The 22,018-nt window shown below is 40.4% G+C and overlaps 2 protein-coding genes across 7 annotated transcripts; both read right to left on the bottom strand.

The window, feature by feature from the left end:
• Positions 1–3,632: 3,632 nt before the first annotated feature.
• Positions 3,633–12,042, bottom strand: LOC115056914 (NACHT, LRR and PYD domains-containing protein 14-like). Of its 5 annotated transcripts, none has more exons than XM_029523708.1 (10): positions 11,880–12,042; positions 9,538–9,682; positions 9,325–9,432; positions 8,912–8,966; positions 8,533–8,761; positions 6,389–8,204; positions 5,993–6,166; positions 5,582–5,749; positions 5,423–5,469; positions 3,633–5,299 (listed from the first exon to the last, which is right to left on the bottom strand). In XM_029523708.1, exons 1-10 carry the CDS (start codon positions 11,917–11,919, stop codon positions 4,743–4,745), a joined length of 3,339 nt encoding a protein of 1,112 aa, XP_029379568.1. In that variant the 5' UTR covers positions 11,920–12,042; the 3' UTR covers positions 3,633–4,742. The 5 variants fall into 5 exon arrangements, with proteins under 5 accessions (XP_029379568.1, XP_029379569.1, XP_029379570.1 ...); XM_029523709.1 differs by having other exon boundaries at positions 8,533–8,758; XM_029523710.1 differs by having other exon boundaries at positions 9,538–9,652.
• Positions 12,043–12,822: 780 nt separating this feature from the next.
• c16h11orf58 (chromosome 16 C11orf58 homolog) lies at positions 12,823–16,339 on the bottom strand. Of its 2 annotated transcripts, none has more exons than XM_029523456.1 (5): positions 16,204–16,339; positions 14,791–14,874; positions 14,563–14,623; positions 14,232–14,341; positions 12,823–13,430 (listed from the first exon to the last, which is right to left on the bottom strand). In XM_029523456.1, the coding sequence occupies exons 1-5, from the start codon at positions 16,255–16,257 to the stop codon at positions 13,194–13,196; spliced, it is 546 nt and encodes a 181-aa protein (XP_029379316.1). In that variant the 5' UTR covers positions 16,258–16,339; the 3' UTR covers positions 12,823–13,193. The 2 variants fall into 2 exon arrangements, with proteins under 2 accessions (XP_029379316.1, XP_029379315.1); XM_029523455.1 differs by having other exon boundaries at positions 14,791–14,877; positions 16,204–16,337.
• Positions 16,340–22,018: the final 5,679 nt, after the last annotated feature.

Here is a 22,018-nt window from a genome sequence, read left to right as displayed (position 1 = left end):
CCTTTTTGATCTCAGACTTGTTTCTTATTTGCACACTCAAAACACAGTTGTCATGAGGTGGAGAAACCGCAACCCAAACTCATATTTTTTTAGATTGTATAAAGTTCACTTGTGGTTTTCTCTTTCACATTGTTCTACATAAATTGTACTGCATGGTACAGCTATAAAAGACAGACACCATTGTCCCAAGTGAAGGATGTTAAAACTGCCACATGATGGATTTAAACTTGTGAATGAAGTTTTGACATTGTCCCTATTTGAGGTCAGCATACCTTAATGGAGACTGTGGAAGGGACACTTAGAGGAAGGAGAGTGGAATGTTCCATCACACTTTGCTGACCTGCCTGACGGAGGAGATGAAGTGAACTCCGTCAGTGAGGTGTCCAATTATGCAGGTATTGTACTGGAACGGCATTGTGGAGAACAAAATGTGATTTATGCTGACTGAAGAGTTTGGACACATACTATTAAGGTTGAAAGAGCAACTTGGATTTCCAGGTTGGAGCAAGCGCAAAGTCAAGTTCAAACATTTTCACATGAACTCTTTAATATACTATATATATATGTTTGCCCTTAACGATCACCCAGAGAGGGTTCTGCTACAAACCAATAAGAGCTGTTGGAATAATATTGCAGGTCTGAGGTAAGAGAGCTGCTCGAAACAGATAGAGGAGAATGTTGCATCAGCTTCTCCCAGCTCAGTTTTTATTAAATATAAGAATAGACGACCTTAAACTCCAATTAAAACTGATTTAAACTCTGTGACACTGTGACCCGACCCCAGATAAGCGGAGATGGATGGGTAAGAACAGTCTTATGTCTGCGTATCTTAGTGTTCACTGTTGATCTCACATCCTTTTGAATACATATTACTTTCACATCACCAGTAGGCTATCAAAGAAACAAAACAGCTTTCAGAACTCAATTCAGGTGTGAAATTCTCTTTTCAACATGGAATTGTAATGGCTTTCTGAATTCACTCTTGGTTTCTTGTTTATTTTGATTAACCAATAACCTTTAACCTGATCACACAAACATAAGTTTCCTACTACCTGTCAATACCATGACATCCATTTTAGCCTAACCACTGCAACATAATCAAACCGCTGTGGAGTAGAGCAGGTCCCAAAGAGAAGAGGAAGCTAGTTGTGGAGCAGGTTCATAGACAGGAGGAAATATTAAGGAGTGCGAGGGCAGACGAAACACCGGTGAAAGGAGGTTCCCACCTGATGACCCTAAAGACATGTTAGCTGTCACTGCTCACTGGCAGTTAGATATTATCTTCAGGGCACATAAGGCAGGGTGAAGGTTTGTTGTTAGGGAGTTAGTCACTGAGTCTGGTCCATTTTTTGTCGCACATATTTCTTGTGTTTACTCTAAATTAACTAAAGCTGCTAGACTATACATTAGACTATGTGTGTGTAGTGTTTTTTTTTTTTTAGTCGCAGTAATTAGCATGGACAACACGTGTGTGTGTGTGTGTGTGTGTGTGTGTATAAACTGTGTTTCAGAGTGTGTCTGTCTCTGGTTTTTGGTATGATGTGGTTCCCAATTGGTCTAATTCTGCCAACACATGAGAAAACTGAGCTTGCAGGTTATCTGCAGCAATATCTGCTGGGATGTGAGAGCATGACTACGGTTGGCAATGCTGCAAATGTCAGGAAATGTTTGATGGACTGTGCCGACTGTACCGCTCAAAAAGATAACTGTCTGGAAACATGAGAACATCTAGAGGTGTGATAACCATCTCCAGGCAAATATTTAATTCTCTGCCCAGTAATGCTGCACCTGCATCCACAGGATCGTTATCAAAAGGACATGCCATGTTAGTGACAAAAATCGCCTATTGGACTTCTAATATTGGCCTGCTAATTTTTTTTTTATAACAGACGGCAGAATTGTGCTACTCCAAAACTGGCCTGCTGACTGAATGAATGAGGAAATCAAATACAGTGTACAGCTGAAAGAGGGTCATAGAGAAACCAGATGTTCATTGAGGAAAACCTGGTCCCGACCAGGTTGGGTTCATAGATTCTGTGACAGGCAGCCGAACTCGTAACTTCCCACTCGTGAACTATGTACTACGAGTTACGACGCATGACGTCAGATCGCTTCCGAAACAATATGGCGGCTTCCATGGATGCGGTAGCACTGCGCGTGGCACACGGACTTTAGAACAATGTCAAGTAAACTGGCACGTTGCAATCAAAATATTACACACACGATTGTGTACTACAATCTGCTATGTGTTCGAAAAGGCACCCAAATATGTCGCCGTCAAGAAATAGCTAGTTGCTAGCTAACGTTAAAAAGTCGATCGTGCTAGTTTTAAAGAAAACAATGTACAATCACTCCGCATGCATACAATGTTAATCAATTAAATCAGTCTTGTATTGTCAACCAATACAAAACCGTTTCACTCAAATGAGCAAGTTTCAGTCACCTTTGGTGATTGAAATGTTTAAGTATAAATCTTAGTGTCCGTCATGTTCGCTTGTTTACATACCAGAATTCCTTGCGCTCAAACGGAAGTCGTAACTTGCCTGGAAAAGCTTCGAGGTGGGAACTCGGAGATTTCAACTGGGAAATTTCCGAGTTCGTTCCGAGTTGTCTGGAACGCAGAAGTTATCTCTCTGGGAAAGGTTCAGCAGTCGGTGTGTCTCCTTACCAGCCCAGTCAAGTGAACTGTGTAGGCTAAGCACTGTGACGCCCTGATCAATGAAATCATGGTCCATTTGATTTGGCTTTTCGACAAAAATGTGCAATAGAAGCTTTCATGTCAAAGTGAAAACAGATTATACAACAAATTATATAGTGGAAAATAAGTGTTTAAGCATAAAAGTTCACTCCTTTTAAAGTGAACGACCTCATTCAACAGATGACCAACCAGCTGATGCCAGCAGTGTCAATTGATGTTGATGTGTGCCAAGTGATTGGAGTATAAAAACACCCTGTTGTCTGGGAGGTCCAGTCTGTGGTCATCAGTATTCCTTCTATAATTGCAACATGAAAACAAAAAGAGCACAAAAGCAACTTGAAGAAAAGAGCAAGGCAGAAGATGGCTACAAGAGGATTTCCAATTACTGAGCATCCATCATTAAGAAATGGAAGTAAATGGAGTATGGCACTTGTCTAAATCTACCCAGACCTGGCTGTCCTCACAAACTGAGTGATCAGGCAAGATGAAGACTTTTGAGGGAGGTCACCGGGTCATCTACAAACTCTCTGAAGGAGAAGGAGAGACTGTACATGCAACAGCTGTTGTAGGTCAAATGGAAGAAAGTTCTTTTGTCTGGTGGGACAAAAATGTTGCTTTTTGGCTAGACTTGAAAAGAGCTGTTCACACCCGATCCCTGTTGTGTAAGACAATACATTTGCTATACAGGCAATTTTTTTTTATTTATGACTATTATTACAAATTTTGTGTATAATAAATAAAACTGTCCAGTACAGATGAGAGTTTTCATTAAAAACAATATATACAAGAACACATATCTTTCTCTCTCTCCCACTCTCAACCCAACCGGTCGAGGCAGATGGCCGCCCCCCCTGAGCCTGGTTCTGCTCGAGGTTTCTGCCTCTTAAAGGAAGTTTTTCCTTGCCACTGTCGCCAAGTGCTTGCTCATCGGAGGATCTGTTGGGTCTCTTTAAATAATTCTATAAAGAGTTTGGTCTAGACCTGCTCTATATGTAAAGTGCCTTGATATAACTTTGTTATGATTTGGCGCTATACAAATAAATCTGATTTGCTATACTGCATGACCAATAAAGCTAACATAAGCATATGAAGCTATATTAACCTTCTATTGCTTTAATAAATTAAATCAAGATCAATCTTTTTTCTTAAAAAAAAACCAAAACAAAACACTGATTTCTACAAACTAATGTCAATTATATACAAATACTTAGGGCAAAATAAGTGATTACATAACCATTCATGCCCTTTAAAGTGGTCCATCTTCCATCCATTTGCAGCTAGTAGTCGAACTGTTAGTGAAATGGAAATGACCTGAGTGCTGTGAATGTGTCTCAATGTAATCAGTATCCCTGCAACAATTACATCATTAACATGAGAGAATTCTCACACAACTCAGAGAAAAGGTTATTGAAAAGTTTAAGAAAGCAGATGGATACAAAATAATTAATGGACATTAACTATTATTATATATTATATTATATTATTATATTCAGCATTAAGGCATGGAGGGAATATGACAAAAAAAAAAAAAAACTGCTGAGAGCCGGCTGACGGAAAAGGTAAGTGAAACACTGTTTTTCGGAAACTGACTTTAACATCAACAAGTAGCTGTACTTTGCAATATGTTATTTTTAGATCAGTGTTAAAGTTAGCATGATTCTATCAAACCTGACACTTAACTATACATCAATATAGTACAGTCACTTATTGACATTAAAACAACAGTTTCATTAAAACAACAATTCACTTACTTTTTCATTTACCCCTCCTTTTCCTTCTCTTTTCCCCAGTAACCCGGACCAATTATTGAATCAGACCGCACATTTCAGCTGGGAATTTTTCATTTGCATTCCAACTTATTATTTGCATTGAAGCTTCTGTATTTGTGTTGCAGTGTTTTCAGTGCTGTGAGCTTTTCTGAGAATGTACACACCCACTTCCTGTCTTAATGCACCCTGGACACAAAAATTAAAATCTTCGTTTTGCAGGTAAGTGCAAAATGTGCATTCCACCATGAATGTATGCCATGTCATTCTTTGCTTTTCTACGTTTTAGGAAAAGGCCTTTCTGGTTCCTGCAGAGATAGCGAAGTATTTGCGAATCCCAGTCTGAAGCCTGGATAAAGTGGCTCTGAGAATTCAGCATTGAATGTATGCAGGTGAGTCATGGCATTCGGTGATACAGCATAGAAGGACAGAGTGCCAGTGGCCCAGTCTAAAAACACTCCAACCCTTTTGAAGTTGAAGTAGGGAACAATTACAGTTGCATTATTATTGTACCAGGCAGTGTATTTGCCTTGATAGTAGCGCAGACCCCAAGATTTGTTATTATATCCAAAGACGGGGCGAAAGTTACCATCATCTTTCTTTAGAATGCCCCTATAAGCCACTCCTATACCTGTCCATTCACCAGTCCACTCCACTTCCCAGTAGCAGCGACCAGTCAGAGCCTCTTTACAGAGCACCTGTCCCCAGTCTGTGAACCTCTCTGGGTTGTCAGGATAAGGCTGAGCTGTTTCCATCCGCGTCATTGTTTTGTTGTCTTCGGAGAAGGACAGGTGTGAGTGGGCTGTATTTGGATCCAAAGTGAGCTTGCACTCATCTGATGAAAGAAATATGAAATAAAATGTTGTGGTAAGAAATAATCCTGTTGACTCCCTTGTCAAGCAAGGGATTTCTTTACAAAAGCCAATTTTTCTGTCAACTTAAAAGGAGTAATACGTACATTTCTTCAGGGCTGATTTCAAAAAGCATTCTGCATTGCTGCTGAAACTAGGAAACAGCGAGAGCGCCTTTTATAATGATTTCTTATGAAGGTGTTTGAATTTAGCTGAAACACACGACCAAATGAACTTGTGTCATTTCACTGATTTCACATTCTTACTTGATAGTGAGACTGTCAACGTTCTTTTGTACAGCAGACAGCAGCTCAATCCCCCGTGTACCAGGGTGATTATAACTCAGATCGAGTTCCTTCAAGTGGGCAGGGTTAGACATTACTGCTTGAGCCAAAAAGTCACAGCCATTCTCGGTGATTCCACAGAATTGCAACCTGAAATTGAGAAATAGTAGGGAACTCGTATTAACCCAGTGTGTAATAAATAAAAACAATAAGTTATTGCTAATAGATTTTACCATGTGCTTTAATCCAATTAACCACATCCCAATCAGTTGATTGGAAGGATTCTGATACAGCTAGTAAGATGCCATTTTGTGCCTAAGCACACTGCTCATGCATATTGCTTTGTTTTAAATTTTCTTAGTAAATAGCTTAATAATTAGCTTTTTTACAAACCTTAGTTTTTCCAGTTGACATTCTGGACTTGCCAGTCCAAAAGAGAGCTGCATTATCCCTGAGTCTTGCAAATCATTGTCACTGAGGTCCAGTTCTTTCAGACACAAAATGCTTGAGCCAAGAATTGTTGCCAGATTTTCACAACATTTCCATGTAAGGTTGCATTCTTTGAGCCTGAAAAAAACCCAAACAAACCACTGTAATTACTCTATTATCTATTATTTACTATTTTATGTGTTATGATGTATCAGTACATCATTGAACAGTCACCTTTTCAAACAGAAGCCTCTTCTCTAATCTTTATCTCATGGTTGCTAAAATGGTACACAACTATCGCTTCACTTGTCTGCACTTAAATGGTGGTGTGAGGTGAAAAGGTTAACATTCGTTACTCACACAGCCACTCTGGACTCTTTGATCACTGGTAGCAGCCTCAGAACTCCCTCCTCTGATCTTGAATATTTCCTCAGGTCAAACTCAACCAACGTTTCCTTTGAGGTCAACAACACAAAGACCAGAGCAGCCCATTGTGAAGGTGTGAGTTTGGTCTCTGGTAAACTACCAGAGCTCAGGTAGTTTTGGGTTTCCTCCAGAAGAGACTGATCGTTGAGCTCAATGAGGCAGTGGAAGAGGTTAATGCATCTTTCTGGGGAGGGATTTTGCCTGATCTTCTCCTTGATGTACTCAATGATTTCCTCATTCCTTTGTGGGATGATCTCCATTGTGGTCAGAATGCTTTTTAGCAGGGACTGATTGGTTGTCTGTGACAGGCCCAGAAGGAAACGAAGAAAAAGATCTAGGTTTCCATTGTTGCTCTGCAGGGCCTTATCCACTGCACTCTTGAGGAGGCTGGTTACTTCACTGGGAGCCTCAGAGTCAGCGGTGCTTTCTTCTGGTTCCAGCAAGTTCTGATTGAAGCGGATGAATGAGTGGTAAATGTACATGGCAGCAAAAAACTCCTGAATGCTGAGATGCACAAAGCAGAAGACCCTCTCCAGACCAAATCCAAAATCATTCTCTGACATCTGTGTGAACACTCCTGAATACACTGCAGCATCGTTTATGTTGATATTGTACTCCCTCAACTCATACTCATAAAAGATCATGTTGCCTTTTATCAGGTTCTTGAAGGCCAGTTTTCCAAGTTTCAGGATCATATTTTCCCCAATTCTAACCTGGAACTGTGTTTCAGATGCCTCTTCTCCAGGCAAATACTTCTGAGTTTTGATCAGGGAGTTGTATACCAGGAAATTGGTGTACATTTGTGTCAAAGTGTTGGGCATTTCTCTTGTGTTTCCATGTCCCTCCATTTCTGCTTCTTTTAAAATCCTCTGCAGAACTGTGGCAGACATCCAGCTGAAGACAGGTATGTGACACATGATATGAAGGCTCCTGGTTGCCTTAATGTGTGCGATCACCCTACTGGCCATATTTTGATCAGGTATTTTCTTCCTGAAATACTCGTCCTTCTGGGGGTCGTTGAAGCCTCGTATCTCTGTCAGGCGATCAACAAGATCAATTGGAATACGATGTGCAGCTGCAGGCCGGGAGGTGATCCAGATGTGTGCAGATGGGAGCAGATTCCCCTTGATCAGATTAGTCATCAGAACGTCAACTGAAGCTGGCTCTGAAACACTGCAGCAAAGCTTGTTATGATGAAAGTCCAGGGCAAGTCTGCACTCATCCAACCCGTCAAATATCAGCACGAGCTTATATTTGTCAAAATTTGAGATTCCTGATTCCTTTGCCTCTGCGAGAAAATGATGAAGAAGTTGTGTCAGTGAGCAGTGACAGCTGATCAGGTTCAGCTCTCGAAAGGGAAGATTGATTAGGAGTTGGACATCCTGGTTGACTCTTCCCTCTGCCCACTCCACATTAAACTTCTGTACAGAGATAGTTTTGCCAATGCCAGCAATTCCTATAGTCAGCGCAGTTCTGATGACTCTGTCTTGTCCATGGAGGGATTTAAAGATGTCTTCACATTTGATTGGCTTCTCTTCCTCTGCTGGTCTCCTGTTTGCAGCCTCAATTTGCCTGACTTCATGTTCATTATTAACAGTTCCACTGACTCCCTCTGTGATGTACAGCTCAGTGTACACCTTGTTTAGGAGTGTCTGGTTCCCATGCTGTGCCACTCCCTCATAAATGTACTGAAATTTTCGCAGTTTGTGCCTGAGTTTGCGCTGGCAGACATCGAGCTCACCATAAATGTCTGGATGGACAAAGAAGACAAAATTAAAAGTTTCCTTGATACATAAATTTTAAGTGCTGATGCCTCAAAAGTTAATTTGTAATTTAATCTGTAGGAATAATACTCTGAAAATTCAGGCTCATACATAGTAGCGTACAAACTCTTTTGACACATCAATGTTCTGTTCGTTAAAAACATCTTGTTCTAACATTTTCACTCAATACTCTATATTATAAAAAACAATAAACTAAAATTACATCTAATCATATATAAAATAGGATTTAAAAAAATCTGACCAAATCAGACATCAGCATTCAAAAATATTAAACACTCTCTTCTCGGTACTTACGTCTCTCCAGTTCACTGGCAAGTGCTTTCTGACCCATTTCCTTTAAGACACGCAGCGTAACCATCAGAACGCCCTCCGTGGCACCATTATCGTGATTTTTGTCCTTCATAGTCAAACTTTCTGCATCCTGCTTTTCGCTTGCAGATGATTGGAATATATCTGGAAAGAGCATCTTTTTATACCTTCGCAGGTCACTCTGAACAATCTCCATGACATGAGTTTCCACCTGCTGCAATGGAAGAAGAAAATATGGTCGTAATAGTAGTAATAGTATTTTTAATATAAAATGAACTCACCAACCTTGTTGTGTTAAAAATGATCCATTATTATAAAAGTATTTCTGTTAGCCAGTTCATTACAGCCCTTGGATTTAACACACCTTGAAAAGGATATTTGGATCCATCTCTGTAGATTCTGAACAGCCATAGTGATCCCTTAAGACAAATATTGAAAATTGTCATTTAAGATTAGAATATTCCCATGAACTGATTGAGTCACAGATGCATCTTTAAATATGAAGACTGCTACTTTAGATCTTGATTGCCATACATGTGATTTTTACATAAACCATATGTTATAATCGATTGATTTAAAATGGGCTCATTCTATCCTTGTATTCATTGTGTAAACATTTTGTGTTATCATTCAGAGAGAAATGTATGTTGTAATGTATGTAATTTTCTGAGCTGGAAAAAAAAGGTAAGTATATTTGAGCTAATCTGATCACATGCACAAAGCAATATTTGAGGCCCTTGGGCCAAAGGAATAAAACTTTTCAAGAGACTTATGAACCTTTCAGTGGCTTCCAGAGTGAAGCTATGACGACCTTCCATGGAGGCATCACTTTTCATAGACACAGAAGTTGACACAGCTGAGTCTGGTTTCTCAAAATTCCCTGAGCTGGAAACACAGATAAGTATATTACATGCAATCCAAACACTGAACAAAGCAACATTTGAGACTAAATAGTCAAAGAGCTAACACTTTTAAATAGACTTTATGAACCTTTCAGCTGCTTCTTTGTTAAAGTTATGACGACCTTCCATGGAGGCATCACTTTTGATGGACACAGAGGCGGAAGCAGGAGGCTGTCGTCTGTCAGGAAGTTGTCCAAAATCTTCTGCACCATCCATTTTTCCATAAAAGAAACCTATTTAAATTCACACTGTGGTAAACTCAGTGGTTTACTAGCTTTCAGTCAATCTTAACGCTTATTGGATTTAAGGGTATCAGTTTTTACCAGTAATGAAACTTCAGTTTAAATATTAAGAATATTGAAGTCCCATTTCTTCATAAAAAATAAAATTTTTCATTTGCATCGATACAATTTTTTACAATGTTTTTCCTTTGGCAAGTGTTCTCACAATTCATGTGCGTGTTGCTCATCTCAGCTCTTGTTGACTTTTGTCCTTATTCCCTGTCATCTGTTTGCACTGAGATTTGCACTGGAGGGTTAATTTTTGTGTGAAGGTTAACATTCAGGGGCCAGTTTGGTGCCCTTAACAGCCATGTTTTTATTTTACACGGAAATAACCAAGACTATCAACACATTCAACAAGTGGCATAAAAGATTTAAATGCAATAATAATAAGACACTGAACAAAACAAATATTAGAGAAAGTATATGTGACAACTGGAAGTCAAAAAAAAAAAAAAAAAAAAGCTGATTACAAGAATTATGATGAAAATCTTAAGAGATGTATGTTGTTTGCGATACATAAGGTATGCATGCACACTATTTGGAATTAGATTACATTCAATTTTACTGTTATTGCAATTATACACAGAAGGCTTTTTAAAAGACCTGAACTGGAACTGGCTGTCGGACCTGTCAAATTCTTTTAAAGACACTTGTGACTCTCTCTGTTTGGAACAGACAGATAATTCACCAACCCGGTTAAATCAAAAAGACCTCAATAAGTCCACCGTGATAGATGTTATTTTCACAAATGCACCCCACAAATTCTCTGCTTTCAAGTCATTCATCCATTTCCTTCATCAGAACCAGCGTGGTACTGTAGCTGTCATTTGAGTAATGACTGAAAAAGCACGGCTTTCAAACACTGAAGAGCAACATGGTTTGCTTCACTTGGCATATAATACACAAGTTTGCTTTTGTTAAACTATTGAGCAGCCTTTTGGGCCACAGAAGTCCAAATTACTGACTACTTCATTTGCCGGTAGGAGAGCGCTCCGCCTATGATTAAAATCTATAATGGCTCTTCACTTTAGCCTACTTGGTCACTGAAGACCCACAGTGTATGAATTTGTTCCAACAGAAAGGCAAATTAAACAACCATCCCATAGCTACATAGCTAATGCCAACTTTTGTGCTAACGTCTGATAGCTCTCCTCACCAGTAATAACAGCATTGGTCATGTTACTGCTGTAACCACGTGATTAATGAACAAAAGACCTGAAGACCCGTAGTTAAGAGTCATGAACGAATCATTCATCTCTACACTGAGCCTGCAAAGCAGCCATGTGACAAGTGAAAAGGAGACTCAGGCCCGAAGACCCTATTTTATGAGTGAACGAATCAGCCATTCCTACACAGAGAATATGTGTCAGAAAGACCTGATCGTGAATGGATCTGAGCCTGAGGCGCGCATGCGCGGACCAAAGATATAGAGAACGAATCACTCGAATAACTCGTTCATCCCAAAAGATTAGTTCAAAATGAACGAATCGTTCACCAACGACACATCACTAGAGAGCATTTTATTTCCGCCAGCTCGGAGGAACACTTGTTCCGGTGGAAATCAGGTGGTAGCTGATTGTCTGCCTGAGTGCGGTCACAAAGAGTCGTTGTTTGTTTGTTTAGTTAATGTAACTTTTCAATCAGTCAATATCTGTCCAACCACGTTAGTGTGACAGTACAAAGGTTTTGTACAGACTCCTGTCTATTCCATATGTTTCCACCTTCTTCTCCTGGACAGTTGTGGTTGTGCTGCTGTCATTGTGATGAGCAGTAATGGTATTATCTTTATTCATCCCGCAGAGAGCAGCCAGCTCTAAACAGGTCTAAACAGCCGGGTGTGGGGCACAGCAGCGGTGGCAACGAGGTGGAGGTTAGGGTTGGATTTTAGGGTTAACCCTAACCCACCCAAACAAACAAACACAAAACAAAAAAACAACCCTCTGTTATTTAGTAGGCTTTGCTGTGGAGTTTTGATGTTTTGATTTCATTTCATATTTTGAAATAATAGTTCTGACGAGTGTCAGAAAAAAAAAAATAAAATAGAAAAGGAAAAGTCATCGTTAATGTATTTTGCTACTTTAACTGGACGTGTTTTGCTTTTAGTCGGTATTGATATTTAACAAACTTAGCCCAAAGTTAAACCTACCGTTAGCCCGGAGCCTCTTAAACGATCCCAGTTTCAACATTCAGCTCCAAACCAGTTCACAACTCATTCTACCAGGTTTAACCGGTGGATTAAACTGTAGATATATATTTATAATATAAATATAACTTGGAGCTCCAAAGTTGCAGCTCTTTGCTTCCTTCGACACTTTCTCTTCCGGTTACGTCACCACAGGGCGCAGCTCTGTCTTCTTCCAGTAAACACGGCGCTCGTGCGCCATCACCGCGGCTTTAAAATGTGGAAATGTATTATATACTGAAAATCCAGAGGAACATGTTGATTGATGAACATTTATGAGAGTTCTAAAAAACGATCATTCATCATTTATCTGTACATACGGCACATTTAATGTTTCCCCTCAATTTTTTTTGGAAAACTCCACTATACATAATAAAAATATTGATAATGACCACTTTATCAATAGAATGCTCAAATAAGCTTTACGGAAGGCATGCCAATAAAAAACAATAAAATCATGAAAACACAATCAAAATGTACAGAACAAATGAAAAAAGAAATTTCAAGAAGAAAAAATTTATATTATCTTAAATGTATCGAGTTTCAGAACCAAAATTAATTAGACAAAGCCTCCACTCCTGGATATCCGAGAGAAATTAGTCACTGGGTCACTTTGCTCATTTAGCTGCACTGGAAATGTTGTATTAATATCTACATTTAGTTATTGTTTTCCACAGTTCCAGTATTGTGTGATTAAAACTGCAGATTGTATTCAGAGAATCCTTCAATGCAATTTGATTTTTAGATTGACTTCATTTCCTCATGAGTTCACACTCACATCCCCCCTTGTGGTCACAGTTCATTGGATAAAAATGGAGCAGAGAGATTCCTTACATAAAACCAACAGCCCATTCACTCTTAGCCCACAAGGACTGCAGTTCTAGCGAGGAAAGTGGCAAACATTACAACTGATGCTTTCTTTTATTGGTTTTTAAACAAATCACAACATTCACAATGTTTATACCAATCAATTTCAGCAGCAGCCCATTTCTTCTTACACCATTTGTGGCAAATACAGAGACTGCAAAAAAATAAAAAAACAGACAATTTGCCATCGTTACATGATATATCACCACTTAACAAAAATGCTGAGTTTGCAGTCCCAGACTTATAATTTGACAACATGCACACCACAATGCCGTGTGGTGGTGAGAGTTTGTGTATATAAACCATTTCAGCACTTTCAAAGAACTACAATGGCCGACAGTAAAATATGTCAAATTGTACAATTTTGGGATTACAAAAACTAAAACCAAAAACTGCTTGTCCTATCTGTGTCTACGCTGACTTCACAAAGGTCATTTTATAGTTGTGCTTCTTCTCGTTGCTCCTTCCGTCTGAGCTGGCTTTGGCCTGGTCTGAAGTCTGCTGTTTGGAGATGGGATCTGGGTCTTTGTCCTGGGTTTCTGTGGGTTCTTTGTCACTGGTGGGCTTCTCTGACTCTGTGTCTTTTGTCTGTCCATCTACTAGTGGAGGGGGGACCACCTCTGGCTCTGGCTCTGGCTCAGGCTCAGGCTGAGAATAAGACAATAGAAAGGCTTTTATTTCTGTATACATAGACATCTGTCTGGAGCCAATGTGTCTTCCATCTCTTTATTGTCCAAAAACTGTAATTAGCATGAGGAATGACTATGCAATCAAAAGGCAGACTGATGGCACAAACATTTGAAAATTGATCAGTCTGGGCAGGAAGTTGCAGAAGTTGTTGAAGCAGTTACATCAGGAACAATGGCATGTATGTATCTTAATGTATGTGCAATCTTTGGTAGTCACACCCTGCTCTGCACACACTATTGACAACACAAAAGATCAGAGGAGTGTCTCACATTAATAACAAATGTACTGTCACCTCCAGAGGGGCAAGACAAGTGCCACAGTTCAGGTAGGAGGAGGAACTTTACAGCAGCAAAATGAAGGTATATTCAGAAAACTCTTTCAATGAAAACATACGTTTTTTTTTGTGCATGTCTGATAATCAGTTAAAGCTGCAGCCATAAAATTGCCTCAAAACCGGAATTTTTACAATACAAAGATTGATATACTTGTTGATTTCCAAAAATCACCGATTTTATGTGGCTGACTGACAAATAAATAATTGCATTTCATATACTGCATTTACTTTGTCGCACAATGAATAACTGTAAATAAAGAAATCTCCCGCTCACTTTGCCTGTTTCTGACATCTCTCTGCTGTCAGACTTGTGAGCCGCTGTAAAGTGTAGCAGCCATCTGTATACTATGCATCTATGAGATATTAACATATGTTTTTATGGTGTGTTTCACTTTGCCATCTTCTGGGTGTGAATGAACCCTCACCTCACTGAAACCCAGGCCACAGTGCCTTCGGTTCCGGCCCGACAGCTTCCCATCCATACCCTGCTGGTACTGTATCTCCAGCTGCTCATTGATTTTCTTATCTTCCTGCCCTGCAGAGGAGACATTGGTCACAGCAAGCACACCCTGCCATTACAGGCCTATCCTTGCATGGATAGATCTGTGCGGCGGATGCGTAGTAGGGAAGCCAGGTTAATTGCATGGGCGAAAGGAAAAGGCAGCATTGGTAAATAACAAGGAACAATAGTTCCAACGTTTCTTACATGAGCAGAAAAAATCCATCATTTTCCAAAAGCTACACAATCAAGCTTACCACTACGAAAGTGGGATGTTGACTTGTGGTCACCAATCACAAGGCGTCCCGTATGTTCTTTCTGGGGAACAAAAACAATCACATTTTACATAAATATTCACATATTCCCCAAAAGTCATAGTGCTGGTATCAGGCTAAACAAAGCTTTGGTGAACTAAACTACAGGTCTACCATGAAGTCAAATGAATGTAAAATTGACCTAAAATAGATGAAACAAAACAAACAAACCTTTCCAGCACCCATCAACCGTAGAAACTTCTGTTTCCTCTCATTGCTTCCTAGATCAGCGGATGCCCACTGAGTAGACCCATCCTGCTGAAACCAACATTTAAGAAAAACATAATGATCATGTCATATATGATATTGATGTTTATTATGTATAATTTGTTCTTTACTGTATATATTTTCATTCTTATCCTATGTTGTTGGATGTCTCTGTGTGTAATGCTGCTGCTACACTGCAATTCCCCAGCCTGGGATAAATAAAGTATATCTATCTAGCTATCATCAGACTATTTTTAGTTATTTCACATCACATATTGTGTATGTATTGACACCATTTATACACCACAATAATAGCTTTTAAGCCACAAAGCCCAGTGGCAACTTAAGTTTGACTTATAAACAAAATGTGTTGGGATTTTGTTTTGTTTTCCCCTGAGCTCTGTAATTTGGGAAAATCAACAGTGGCAAGAATATTCTTAGAGGGCCATAAACCAGTTAACTTAAATAGTAAAATAAAGAAAACCGTCATTGCATATCTGGAACTGTAGCATACTACAAAGTAAAGTGGTTCCTTATGTTGCATTATATGATGCTAATGAGTTCTGTCCACTGTGGTCTGGGAGAGAAGCAAGCAAGTTCTGGATAAAAAAGGGGGAAAGTGTAACGATATACCCAAACCACATCACTAACGGGAATTAAAACACCAATTATGGTTAAAACCCTCAACTTCTTAGACACACAATCATTGTGTAAATCTGTTGAAAGATGGAGCTGCAACAAATCTTCCCTTCACGAAGAGATGAATGTTCATATTGTTGTGAAATTGTTTCATGTTGATACACCTTCCAATAATCAGGAGCATGTTGTCTGTGGTGCTGATGTTGACAGACGTCCCTAAACACAACATCACATTTTAGCAGCTTCGTCGTCTTCATGAAAGGAGGACTGTTACCTTCGACTGCTTTAGTTTTAACCTGCTGTTCCTAATAAACCGACAGCTGACTGTCACTTCAAACTATTTTCAAATATTTTCCCCGGTTTAAAACGATAATGATGATTGACTTTCTAGCAAAGTAAAGGTCTTGATAATATATTCCTGTTTGCGTCTTGATTTTGTGATTTGTAGTTGAGAATATGTCAAATAAAATAAAGATAATATGTGGCATCCAGTCATCCCTCCTCGTTGAATAAAACCCATGCAGTCAAAAAAAAAAAAAAGATCTCGAACAATATCATATACTAGTTAGGCTTAAGTCCAACCTAAATACACTTTGTTCAGGACAGAAACAAGAAACGTGTTCAGATTTCAAGATCTGTCTGGAACGTTAGCAGACAGGCTAACACTGAGATAACTCTATCTATGTGATTCAGTGTCTTCACCTACGACTTATTTTGGGTTTTTACTATTTTACTCACTTGGCTTGGAGATGCGGGACGTTTCGTTCCATGCCTGTCCTCTGGAGAACTCATTATAAACCAAGGCTATAGTAAAATGTCAATATAATACCATACCACTGGACTAGCATAGGCTAGCTGACGTTGTCAACACTCCATGTCGTCACTTCCTCCACTGCTTCTTCTTCGTAGACGCTTCACTGGCGGATCGTACGTCAGTATCGCCGCCATCTTGGTAGTGGCATTCTGTAACGTTCTTCATGGGAAAGATACCCCCCGCTTCACTTTTCAAACCTTATTCAGGGGAGACAGCTGTCAGAGGCAAAACTTAACAATTACTTCTGAATGTATTTGATGGTGTTGGAGCTATTATGATTTATTATAACGGTGGCTGTTTGTTTACTAGTTGGTAGTTTGTCTAAGTATTGGGTGGCGTCGCGGGGAATGACAGGTGTTTAAAGAGGCACACTCATTGATACAGGTGGGGCACATTTGGAGGTCTAATGTTTTTGACCGTGAGTGAGAGACAGAAGATTGCTCTTTATTTTTACTTGTTGATTACTTGCCTATGTTGTGGCAAAAAGAGGCGGAAAAGAGGAAATCGTGTTGTCTGGACACAGGTGTCAGATGGGGAATCTCTTTATTCACATCAGCCCTACTAACAACGTAGTCAGAGACAGAACCAACCAGAAAAACATGTGACATGCTTCTTATACCTAGGACAGGTTACGTGTGTGTGTTGTGTGGATAGCCTTCACCCTTATCATGAACTTCAACCATAGTGAGTGTGCAGCTCTGTGTGTGTGTGTGTGTAGTGTAGTTCTCTGTCCTGGCACCCAGATGTCTTCTACTTATTGTTTTGACTTGTCAGGCACCAGAGCAGGTCCTGATGACCTGACTTTCATATTGACGCATGAACAGAGACAAGGACTCTGGACCTTGTCTTTCTCCCACATATCCCCCCTGAAATCACAACAGTGATTTAAACTAAATGTGTTGCTTATAAATGATGGATGACATAACATTGCAAAACTAAACTAAAAACTAAAACACAAAATGATATTATCTATTGAAACATAAAAATGATATGAAATACTGGATATTGAGTAAGTCTAACATTACTGTAATAATGACAACATTCATCTGGATACACTTGGGATACATGAGACAGTTCACAACTTTTATGGGAGCGAAAAACCTTTCAGGAAAATTCTCCCATGGCCCCTTCCCCTCTGGCGACCAACTTCTCAAGTCACACCTTGAACCGTGAACCATCAACATAACACATTTTCATAAAAAACTCAAACACTGAATAATGAAATTAAATGGATATTGATATGACAATCAAAACTGTGGTGATAAATTGATTCTTACTGCTAATACCTACTTCAAGAATATATGATGAAAACAGCCTATATGTGAGCGACTGTGTGTAAGCTGTTCGTCTTTGCATATACCAGCAGCAAGCGAGTCTTCGTTGCACAAGCATGTGGAAATAATAAAACAATTCTAATACATTAGCTAAACCTTCTATATTAGGAGTGTCAACATGGTACTAGGAACAGAACCTCTTTCCTAGAAGAGTTCAACCTTCATCACTCAACTGACGACAACAAGCACGTTACCTTAAAGAGTGTGTGTGTGTATGAGTAACACTCAAACTCACATCTAAAGATTTCAGTTCATTGAGTCCATCAACAGGTCTTGCCCATGTCCCCCCCGTCGGGCTTTTTGTACTCAGAACTCCATCTTCTCTTACTCTGATTGGTCTTCCGAATCATCACCATTGTTCAAATAATCCGGTGTGACGAATCACTTCACGTTCCGCAGTAGTCCTTGGACCACTGGACACATGTGAGTCGTTTGTCCATTTGCCAGATTATTTACCATCCGAGCTCCCTGCAGGCCAATCATCATGTTCGTGCGTCTGTCCATTGCTTACAAGCACCGTCTCCTCAGCACGGGAACGATGCAACATGTCAAAAAAGAAACCAGAATTAGAACTATGGCAGCACTCATGGCTGCCACGGCCAAAATGGCTCCCCATTTTCCTAAATTTAGGTTCAGCCAATCCAAAGACAGGCTACCTCCCCAACCAGCATTTCCCCTTAATTTGTCTTTTAACTGTTGTAAATTAGTCATGGCCTTTGTGAATGATCCATCAGCATGTGTGTTGTTTGGGATACAAGTACTATAATATTTTCCAAACATTTGACACACACCTCCTCGTTCTGCAGTCATCCATTCCAACACCTGTCGATTCTGCCATGCTACTGTGGTAGTTGCATGCAACTGTTCCCCCAAAGCTCTAAACAAGTCACTGCTGTAGTTGGTTCTAACTGTATTCCTTCGTCCAGAATGAAATATCACTTTGATCTTCGAGGTTGATCTTACTCCATTTCCTGCTTGACTATTTCATTCACTCCTTCATACATAATTTGCAATCTAACTAAAGCACATAATCCTATCCACCTTAATGGGAGAACATTACACAACACAACCTCCCCACACATTGGGTTGGAGTGATTTCTTCAACGTTAATAATTTTAATTATTGGGTCAATGATAACTGTATGGACTGTGATTACTACTTTCTCAGTCATAACTGTTGGTTCTGTCGTTACTATGGTCACAGGGGTCATTGTCTTATTGGCTCTTACTGTAGTCGTAACTGTAGTTGCTTCCTCTGACTTAACATCACTTGGTATGGTCTGGGGTGTCACCCATTCCCATACAGTGTACTTGTCTCGGCTAACTTGTGTCTCAGCATGTGTTTTACTAGTAACGGTTGGTGTGGCGTGAACCTGGTGTGGGCCCTAGCACTGTCTGGATGGATGTGTTTGTTTTTGAATCGTACTCATCTGAATCATTTGGAGCGGCTCCCTTCGTGGTCTGGTGCTTTCCTTCCAGTGTCCTGCAGTCGCTTGGATCTTCTTGGGCCTGGCAGTGGCTGGTTGGCACTGGCTTCATGTGTTCCAGATTGCCTAGTGACATCAACAGGAGAGGGCCTGTCACTAGTTTTCACCACACAGTCATTCTCCTCATCGTTCTCTCTCAGTTTTATACTGCCCTTTCTGTCTTTCGGAACCTTTTTGGTGCAGTGATTTAGGTGATACCAAGTCTTGCTTCCTTCCACCTGGACAGCCGTCGGCGTTGCTCTTACAACCTTGTAAGGTCCTTCACATCTAGGCTCGTGCCACTTTCGACAGAAGACTTTCACATGCACCTGATCTCCTAGCACCACTGGTCGGGCTGGATCCTGGTTCTGGTTGATTTCACAGACTTTTTCCTGCATGTATACAAATCTATGGATAGCAGTTAGTTGTTTCATTTATGCCTTTAGCTCATCTTGCAATTGCTCAAGCGACGGTCGCTTATGAGGACCTCTTAGTTTTGCTTCAGGTGGCCGTTCATGAGTAGTGTGTGAGGTGAACCAAGGTGTTCTGTTGGTGATCTGTTGGTGAACCAACTTGTGTCTTAATTTGTCTGATTTGAACACAGGTAAAATAGGGGTATTGCATACATTATGTGTTTCAACCAATACTCCTGCGTCGATTAACCCTGTAATTGTTTTATTCACTCCTTCTTCTGCTTCCGATTTCAGTGGGTATTGAGCGCGGCAAGGGTGTCGCACGCCTGGTTTTAGCTTTACCTGTACGGGGTTGACAGATTTCACAAGGCCAAAGTCAATATCATGCTTTGAGCACAACACTTCTGGAACATGTCATCCTTCAACTCCACATTTGTCTGTTCCATTTCGTTGGTTATTAGAACAGTGTGACTTGGCATCAGTATCACCTCTTGGGGTTTTGCCAACATTGATGTGCCACACAGGATCTTTATCATGTTTGCCTCTGGGGAATGAAAAATCAGTGGGTTATCAGTTTTGGCAGTTTCCATCAATGGTCCAGAGGGTTTATCTTTAAAATTTTTGCCTTTTAGCAAGGTAAAGTGTGGTGTTGATTTTGGCATATTAAACCATTCTGTGAGAAACGGGTTACATTCTACCTGTAATACTGCTCCTTCTTGCCCAATTACAATGTACCGGGAGATCAGCTCAACTTTGATTCCTTTTGTCATTTTGTCCCATTCTTCTTCGAATTTCTCACTTTTTGTCTCATCATAGAATATTGTGCAATGATAGTCAAACGATGGCTCAGAGGCTGTTGGGCTTTGGGCCTGGATGTACTTTCCCTACTTCTCTAACACCTGTGTTACTGGTGTAGAGATTTCGCTCAGCCAATAAACATTAGCCCTTTCAGTTTTTTTTCTGGCCGTCTTTGTCAACATAAACTCCTACAGGAGAGCACCAAATTGTAATTCTTAATTTACACAACACATCTCTTCCGAATAAATTTTTTGGGGTTTGGCTTGACACTAATATTAGAATTTTGATTTTGGAATTATTAGTGGCAATTTTCACTGGAGCAGTCATTGGAATTAGCTGCTTTATTCCTGAGAATCCTACCGTCTCAACAAATTTTTCAGACAATAGGAGGTGAGTGGCATACTTTGGACTTACACAGGTGTAAGTTGCTCCAGTTTCTACCAACATGGGCGTCTGCCTGCCTTCTATTTGAACCTGCAGCATTGGTTCTTCATCAGTCCCCATGATAACCGTTGGGAACTAACCCTCCCCTTTAGGATTCTCTGGGCAGCCCTAGTAGCCGTGATTGGGCCCTGCCCATGGGTTTACCGGGCCTCCAGCTCCACCCCGTTGAGGCCGTACTGAAAGTCTCTGCCAGTTTGAGAGTGTTGGCACCGATCAGCAATATGTCCATATTCACCACAATTCCAACACCCCTTTGTGCAACCACCACCACGTCCACCTCCTCTATACATCCTCCGAGGTCAACATGACCCCTGATGACGATTGCCAGAATGTTGCATGTCATGTTGTTGCTGATAGACATTGACCACTGGTGGATGGCTGAGCATGGGGAGCTCCAAAAGCTGGTTGTGTCAGTGGGTGGGGTGGCATAACATTCTGTGCCCCCACCGCCAGGACAGGTGCAGTCAGTTCACTCGGCTGCACCATTGCTGCTTGAGTGTCGTTGGTCGTCATGACTGCAACCTGAGAATTTGCCTGCTCTTTCGTTGCAGCTCATCCAATTGCAAATGTGCAATTTTTCTTTTTCATGTTTTTGTCCTTCTCATTCATTCGTTTTTCATCCGTCCTGTGTTTGTCAACAGCATGCTCCACATGATCACGAAACTGTTCATGTGGCATGGATGTCAATCCCACAACATCATCCAACCTTCTTCAGACAGGGGCTGGCATTGCGAAACAACGTGGTCAACACCAAGCTCTTTTCTATTTCTTCCTCTGTCTCTTGTTTCCACCTCCTCATTTGACATGTTATGTAGGCTGCAGCATTTTCAGTCTCTGATAGGGGCTCCCCTTTTAACACTTTTGGATCTACTTTTGTTGGATATTCACCGCGCAGTGCCTTCCAGAGTATGGATCGATATGCATTGAACTCAGTTCCATCTGCTCTGGGGTTCAACATCCAGTCATTTTTGCTGGTTTTTAGTATATTTTGCATAACAGGGGCACCACAACACTGTGTCCATATGGATTTAATGTCCCCCAGGGCCAGCAGTTTGTCCACAGTTTCTTCCTTAAAAGCTCTGATCCATTTGTTTGCACCTCCATGGATATCAGACAGCCGGCTGACCAACCCAGCGAGGTCGAGTGTTTGCCACGATGCATAATGTCCTTCAGTTCCTTTAATTAATATTGGATATTGGCCGTCTGTGTAGCAGTCAGGTTTTTACAGATGTGGTCTGAGCCTAAAGTCATATGTTTGACCTCCTTGTTGTCCTTCTGATGATCT

The sequence above is a fragment of the Echeneis naucrates genome, chromosome 16 (genome assembly GCF_900963305.1).
Source record: "Echeneis naucrates chromosome 16, fEcheNa1.1, whole genome shotgun sequence".
Lineage (NCBI taxonomy): Eukaryota > Metazoa > Chordata > Actinopteri > Carangiformes > Echeneidae > Echeneis > Echeneis naucrates.
The sequence above is the reverse complement of the archived record's forward strand: the minus strand, read 5'-3'. Positions and strand labels throughout refer to the sequence as shown.